Source organism: Arachis hypogaea, chromosome 11, assembly GCF_003086295.3.
Source record: "Arachis hypogaea cultivar Tifrunner chromosome 11, arahy.Tifrunner.gnm2.J5K5, whole genome shotgun sequence".
Taxonomy (NCBI): Eukaryota; Viridiplantae; Streptophyta; class Magnoliopsida; order Fabales; family Fabaceae; genus Arachis; species Arachis hypogaea.
Genome location: NC_092046.1, coordinates 105,207,025 through 105,215,317, shown reverse-complemented (window position 1 = coordinate 105,215,317; position 8,293 = coordinate 105,207,025). Strand labels below are relative to the sequence as shown.

Below are 8,293 nucleotides of genomic sequence, written 5' to 3'. Positions count from 1 at the left end.
CTTTAAGATACAAAGAAGATAGTCAACCAAATGAGGGACATAAAAGTAAATACAATTGGATGGATTGTATTAAAAACTTTTAGTTCCTTAAAAGGTGTTGCTGTATTTTATGTAAATTAGTGGTATTTTTTGTAGTCTACCTATCTGTGAAATGTTAATTGTGTCGTGATGTGTTTGTTTTTTTTAAAAATTGGAGGTTTATCTTCGTTTTTGGGATATGTATCCGTCGGATAGCGATTTTTTTGGATCAGACTCCGATGTTGGGTTCCCTAGAGGAGACGATCTAGACTTTTTAGACGACGATTCAGAGGCTGATGAAGATAGACCTCAAGATAAGAGAATAGCAGAGCTGTCACGAGAAGATATCATGCAACTTCAGTTTACAGATGAGGAAGCTGTCTATCGATTCTACAAGACATATGCAATGATTCACGGTTTCGCTGTGAGGTTGGATGAAGTCAAACGCGATAGCGACGGTTCCGTAATTATGCGCCAAATTGTTTGCAATCGGGCAGGCTCAAGAAAGGAAATGGTTAAAAAGGATGAAAGAATCAGGGACCACCGACCCCTAACTCGAAGTTGTTGCCCGGCTAGAATTCGTGCAAGACTAGATACAAAAATTCAGCAATGGAAGGTTGTTTCGTTCTACGAAGAGCACTCTCATGAATTAGTTGCTCCACTCGATGTTAGCATGATGCCTGAGTATCGCACATTCAGTGTCTCGGATAAAGCTCAGGCAAAGAATTTGCACGACATAGGCATTAGGACCTGTCACATCTTGGGATACTTGGCTGCTCAAAAAGGTGGATATGCAAACTTGCCATTCAACCAAAAAGACATGTACAACCTCATTACTCAATATAGGAAGGAAAAGGTGAAGGGTGGTGATGCAAATGCTGCAATAAGCTATCTGAGAGGTAAAGCTGGGAACGATTCTTATTTCTTTGGCAAGTACACATTAAGTAATGAGAATCGATTGGAAAATTTGTTCTGGGCTGATAGGACTAGCCGCATTGATTATGAGTGCTTTGGGGATGTATTGACATTTGATTCGACTTACAATAGGAATGTCTACAATAAACCACTTGTTATATTTTCTGGTAGCAATCATCATGGGCAGACCGTCGTATTTGGTTGTGGTCTTCTTCTTAATGAGGATATTAGTTCATACAAGTGGCTCTTGGAAACTTTTTTGGAAGCAATGGGGAGTAAACACCCTACGGCAGTTGTCACCGACGGGGATCTTTCAATGAGAGAAGCAATTAAGCAGGTCTTTCCTTCTGCAACACATCGACTATGTGCATGGCACTTACATAGGAATGCATGCGAGAAGGTTAAGAACAGTGGATTTCTAAGGGACTTCAAGCAATTGATTTATGCCAATGTGAGTGTTGAAGAGTTTGAGGTCAGGTGGGAAGACATGGTGGCCAGGTATAACTTATCAAGCAACTCTTGGGTCATCCAAACATATGAGATGAGGAATCTATGGGCTCTTGCATATCTGAGGGACCAATTTTTTGGGCGAATCAGGACAACATCCCAGTGTGAAGGGATTAACTCTCTAATTAAAGCATATGTGAGAAAGAAAGATACCCTTCTTGAATTCATCAATAACATGGAGACCGTGGTTAGCCATTACAGGAACAATGAAAGAGTCGCAGAGTTCAATAGTAAATATACCGCTCCAGTACTTGTGACTTCTTTGCCGACACTTGAAGATTTTGCTGCAAAGACTTTCACTCGTAAAATGTTCCGAGAGGTCAGGAAGGAAATTGAGGGTGCTTGTGCAATGAATACAGAGGTGGTAATTCAGGATGGTGAAAAACTATACTTCAAGTGTAACGTTTTTGGAGTGCCAGAGATTCATCATGTGGTTGAGTTTGACAGAGTTCAGGGGATTCTCCGTTGCGAGTGTAAGTGGTTCGAAAATAGAGGAATTCCCTGCATGCATATATTCGCCTGCCTAAAACACCAACACGTTGAAGTTATTCCAGAAAGCTTAGTGTGCAAGCGTTGGACGAAGAATGCCAAAAGTGACTTCATGAAGTCAAACGTCGATGATCCAAGTGATTCTGATAAGGTACTAAAGTGTCGTTTGGGTGTGCTGGGTGCTGAGTGTTCTAGGTTGATGGATTTGGCCTGTAAGAATTCAAGTGACTTTGTGGAAGCAATGAATAGTGTTGTCGACACCATTACAAAACTCCAAAAGCGAGGTGAAAATCCACGTAACGCTAACTTAGACGATGACTGCGTTGGTGACCCATTGGTGGTGAAGAGTAAGGGAGCTCCCAAGAAAAACTCAAAATTCAAGCAACAGAGAAAATGTTCAAATTGCGGTGTGACAGGGCACTACAACAAAAGTTGTCCCAATGCTCCAAACTGAGGTAGGTAAATACTTTAACCGCATATGCTACACTATTTTGTTGAAAATTAGCTTCGCCAATTGTCCTCCTTGAAGAGTTAACTTAGTTTCCTATCACGCTTGGCATTTATACTTAATTTGTTCATTTGATCCAATTTTGCAGCATGCAGGGTTATATGGCATCAACCCAGTGGATGCTGTTCAAATGGAGAATGGTGAGACCATTGCACAATGGACGAATTTATAACTATTAAAGTTTGGGGTAAGGTGATGTTACACAATTTAATGGTTGATGGGGCATTATGCAGAGTTTTTATATGGCCTGCTCTTACTTTTGCTTATTAATGTTGGATAAGTTTTCGGTTCTCAGTAAAACAGTCATTTCTTTGCTGGTTTTGACTTTTCTGTTTTGAATACTTTGCACATATTAATGACTGAAAATGAGTAAATAATACTTGTACGTATTTATCTCCCGCTTTTTTCGTCGTTCCCCCTTCCTTCCTTTCTTGAATTTCGTTTTACTATGATGCAAAAGAACTAATTGTATATCCCTTATTTACAACAGTCGCTTCGGTAGCCTTCTGATGTGATGCATCTTTTTTACTGAATTTTACTTTCACTTTTTATATCTCTCTTGGGTCTTTCATTATGCTTTATTTTTTTTTACAAAAGTGAATGCTGTATGTTTTGTTCCATAAAATTTAATTCACTAGCTTGAAGCATATATCTTTTTTAGTTGTTGATTCTGAACTTAAAATCATGTATAATAAACTTGGTGAGCATTAACATCTATCTTACTTTTGCCTTAACCTTTTGGAATGCTGCATTAGCTTCTTCAGAAGATTACAATTGTTCTTCTTGCAATTTAGTCAATTTCACTTTGCATGAATTCAGAGCCGTGGTTGCCATCAAAGTTCGCCCATCATTATCTTCTATGACAGTAGAAATATTTTAATATTATAGATCACAAGCATATGATAAATCATAATATGACCGAGTTTGAACTATTTTTGCTGTTTTGGCATCTCTTTTTCGATTTAAATATGATTGCAACAGAGTTGACTCCTGCTGAATACTGACATTAGCTGAATGATAATACAAATGGAAATAAGAAATGAATTAAAAGAATCAAGACAGGAAAACTGAAGGGTTTAAAGTGGTTTGTTTAATGTGTACGATGTTCTAAAAATATGTTTGTTTAGTAGGAAAGTGATTATGTACATTGGAGGGCTCCAAAAACCTACAAAAGAAACAAGGAATAAAATCCTAAGAAGGGTGGCATGGAACAGTTGTAGTAGTAGGAAAGTGATTATTTTACCACTTTCATGTCTCATTTCCCAACACACCAAAACCTATATTTCAATTTACTCTTATAGATTCATTTATCATTACTAATAAGGTGAGATTTGGTAACAACTCACCTTTTATATTGGATTCAAATTCAGTAGAATGTAGCATAAATGATATTATGATTTATAACAATAACAATAAGTTATATAATCTTATGCCTCTGAAAAAGTGGCTTTATGGTGGTCATGATTTCTTCAACAGACCTTGTCTCGTCTGCACAGTGCCTTAAACAATTCCAAAACTGGTTGTGTTTTGTCTCTCTGTATTGGTTAGTGCAGGCAGGTGCAGATAGTAGGATATGATTATGCATAAATAAAATATTAACATTTAATATTATATTATTCATTTTTTTATTTGAAAGCACAACTCTTCTAGATGATAGTTTTTATCAAGCAAGGCAGTCACAGTGGTTTAAAAATTGTAATGAACCTATACACTTTAAAATGACTTTAATATTAATTTTACTTTTTTAAAAAAAATATGGTTTAAAAATTGAATTTCTAAAAACTGGTTTTAAAAGTGGATTTTTTGTTAAAATATCTGGTTTAAAAATTGAATTTTTAAAAACTAGTTTTAAAATTGGATTTTTGGTTGAAGAAACTGGTTTTAAAATTGGATTTTCAAAAACTGGTTTTAAAACTGGATTTTTGATAACCAAAAATCTGGTATTAAAAACTGGATTTTATATAGAAAACCGGATTTTAGATTTGGATTTTAAAAAAACCGGATTTAAAATCGGTTTTGCAAGTAAAACCAGATTTAAAACCGGTTTGTAAATAAAACCAAATTTAAATTTTAAAATCGGTTTAGAATCGGTTTTTATTTTTTTCAAACCGGTTTAAAATCGGTTTTTAATTTTCAATCCAGTTCTGGTTTAGTTTCCTAAACCATAAAACTGGTTCTGAAGTGGATCCAGTTTGGATTTTTAAAAATCTAAACCATGTCCACACCTATGTATGAGTTCTATTTTTTATATAAATGAAATAGCTAAATACTGACTTCTCCCCAGAGAGATACTCTTTATCAGCTTCTAAAGATGAAGAATCTGAATTTTTTTATTTTTTTGTTTTCTGTTTTTGGGGGATATTCTGACAATTTATACTAAAATTATTTGTCCCTTCACCGCAGTTTTTGAAAAGCAAACAAACCAGAGGCTTCGATTTATGGAATGACAAATTCAAATTTGAAGGGTTGTAACTCGGAACCTCCGATTTGAGGTTTTTCTTTTTTCTTTATTTATAAGGCTGGAAAATTGCCGGGTTAGTGTTGAGGTTTTAAAATATAAAATAATTAAGAAGCTCATATGGTCTGATTTGTTTCTAACCGTTTTTCAAATTTCACACCCCAACATAACACAATGAGCCAATAACAACCTGTAAGTATAACACCAACGTTTTCTCAATATGTAAATTTAACAGTGGAAAAGGATAGTATATAAGTAGTAGCAAAGGAATACAGGATGAAAATACATACTTTTTGCTATATGACAATCATATAATGTTACAAAATGGAAATTTGACAACCAAAATAATCAGCAAACCTCATCTGATCAACACACTGAACAATCATTTTATTGGTGTTTTTCCTTTTTCCAACTGAAAAATTTAGGTCACCTCACTACCTTGCCAATAAATGAAATCATATACTGCTATTACAACCGAAAAGAATGACAAACTTACACCATAATACCCTAATAAAAGATTTAAAAAATATACATATAACAATGCCTTCTACAATGACATCCCCACTTCATTCAAAACAAACATGGAAATGAAAACATAATCCAATCTCAGCAACCATCAATGAGCTATTCAAAGCAGCATAGAGGGGGAGAAAATAAAAAAAATGAAAAAAATCCCTGCAATCAAAGAGATACATCGTCATCATTGACATTACATAATACAACTTACATGAAAGGATTAGCAGAAAATAAAATATTGAATTATATGCACTATCATGCAATCCGAAGGCGGTAACAAAGTCTAATTCTACTAGGCAAGGTCAGTTATATCATGGAATCTGATCATTTGTCAACTAATCACAATTATCCAGTCAGTAATAGTTATTATAAGGTCAATCACATGAACCCCATGTTTCCATACATGCGTCCCCAAAGCTTTTTTTCTGTCATTTCCACCACAAGAATACTTGTAAAAACATCTCTCAAGTTATGAATGGGAAAATTATCATTTCAACTTTGCAATACAAACAACAGAAAAGAATAAAGGATCATTCATGTCGGTTGAGTCGAGACAAAAAACACTTAATTTTCCTAGCAAAAGTAAAATGCAAATCTAGCATTTAATTACTAATGAAAGCAGAAGCATCATGCAAAGAAAATGGAGTATAAGCACATTCTTCCTTACCTATCTCAGAGGAGGAGGAAGCCTTCAAAAATATGTAATAGCCAAAACAAAAGCATTATATATTCATCTAATGAACAACAAACTCTATGTAAGAACACTCAAAATTGCTCCAACATGTCATGTAGTTTTGGAACACGTTGACGAAACAAAGGATCAAGTTGAAATGATGGAACATTCCCCCGATTAAACAATGCCAGAGCTGCCATTTCTTGAACTTTATCTGATGCAATTTCAAACAGTTATTGATCATCATCATCCGATGCACTATCCTCCATTGCTTCGAACATAGCTTCATTCCAACCTCGTGAATATCTAGATATGCATCAGAGTCAAATTCAACATGGTTCTTGAACAGCCTTGCAAACTGGACAAGCCAATCCTCCAAAGTAATCACCCGGTTTGCTACCGGTTCGGCTCTTTGCCTAACTACATTCTCTATATCCTCGCCTGGTTTGCTAACATAAGTTGGCACCCCACTTCCCATGCTTCTATCATCATAATATGGATCCTGTGAAGGATCCACTTCTGTAATATAAAGTCGGTTTGATCCCGGCACATTACCGGAACTTTCAGCTAGCCTTAAATCAGCAACATTGGTTATTGTAACAAAATCACCTTCTCAATCCTTATACTTGACAAGAACACCCTTCAATTGTGGAAACCGATCCTTTATTGTATCCCTTATCGTTTTTAAACTACAATTCACCGGCAGCTGCGCCCATCTTATATCCTTTCCCAATATGATTCTCTATGTCCTTGTAACCGCAGTTTCTCGCCTCTTAACAGATCGTGCTTCCAAATTGTCTTTCTCAGTTGTGTTCTTGACCACTTCCTTATCCTCATCCTTAAATTGACAATAACACATTCTCCTGCACATGATCCGTCTGCACCACCTCCTTGTGCACAACCTCCTTATCCTCCTCCATCTTCTCGTCACTTTTCTGGTGATGACCTTTCTTCTTCTTTAGCTTCTCCCTCACCACTTTTCGCAACCGGGCACCTGGAGGCACTGCGATTGTAGCCAAAGCAATCTCATTCTCATCTATAGTGATGCCCTTTTATTCCATTGTAATTCTCAGACTATCCTGGATCTCAATGCTGTAAGGTTATTAGGCTCCCAATTCAAAACAATCATAACATCCCTCATTGGCAAAATCCAACCGATTCAACGCTGCGTAGCACTTTGCACTCTTCAACATAGCCCTGCCATATCTAGGTGACACTTCTAATGCCATATTGCATTCGTTGATGGCAAGAGGGTATTCACATAGTCCCATTTGCATGTAACGGACGGCCATACTTATGTGAATGTGTGCAGCATCAAGGTGATCCTTTAGCAGGAGCTTCAAACCTTTCTATATCTTCAACATGGCAGCTTCATGATCCTTCTTCTGATATAGCCTGTTGCCTTCTTCCTTGACCTCTTGTGCCATGTGGATGAACATGGCAGTGTCATCATCAAGGGCCTTTGAGGCGCTACGGTCCATAGTCTTATTAGTAGCAGGAACCTTATCTTATTTTGCCTTGGGACTTTCATGATCTTTCTTTTTCCCTGTTGGCTTCCCCATAATTGGTCACTGAAAAACCAGTAAAAAATTTCCAATATTGGTCTATACAAATAAAGCCAAATTTCCAATAAAAGTTGTGAATTGTTATTGCAATCAAAAAACACAACAAAGCAAAATAAGTGAAACAAACTAACAGAAATATAACTTTAACGCAATTCGAGAACTTTGAAAGAAATTCTTATTTCCTGATGATTAATCGTATGACAAAATTGATTCAGAAAAAGAGGAAAAATTAAGAAAGGATTAGGGATAGGAATATACAATTACGTGTGATATTGAATTGAATTGGATTGGATTCCAACAAGATGATGATTGGCGGTGATATTGATTTTTGTGGCTCTTTCTGTCTTTTTTGTTTTCTTCTATCCCACTATGGCCAAGGGATTGTGCTGTGTTTCCCTCATGTCAACATTGAAAGAAGGAGAATGAAGGAGAAGGAGAATAATTTATTATGGGGTGACCTAAAATTAGAGTGGATCATTTTCCTGCCAATTCTCACTAATTCAGGTTTGATACAAAACCAAATGGTGAATTTACTTCTTTGGAAGAGCAGGGATACTGCCACTCACATATCTTACCATATGAAAAATAAAAACATGGAGATAGCATAGCATATTGATACTGATGTCTGAGTTGAATTATTCCCC

General features: G+C 36.1%; 1 protein-coding gene across 1 annotated transcript; it reads left to right on the top strand.

Moving 5' to 3' along the window:
• Positions 1-217: 217 nt before the first annotated feature.
• Positions 218-2,383, top strand: LOC112721595 (protein FAR1-RELATED SEQUENCE 5-like). Its single transcript, XM_025772644.1, has one exon. It carries the CDS (start codon positions 218-220, stop codon positions 2,381-2,383), a length of 2,166 nt encoding a protein of 721 aa, XP_025628429.1.
• Positions 2,384-8,293: the final 5,910 nt, after the last annotated feature.

Coding starts and splice junctions, on each gene's coding strand:
- LOC112721595 (XM_025772644.1), top strand. CDS start 218: ATGTATCCGTCGGATAGCGATTTTTTTGGATCAGACTCCGATGTTGGG.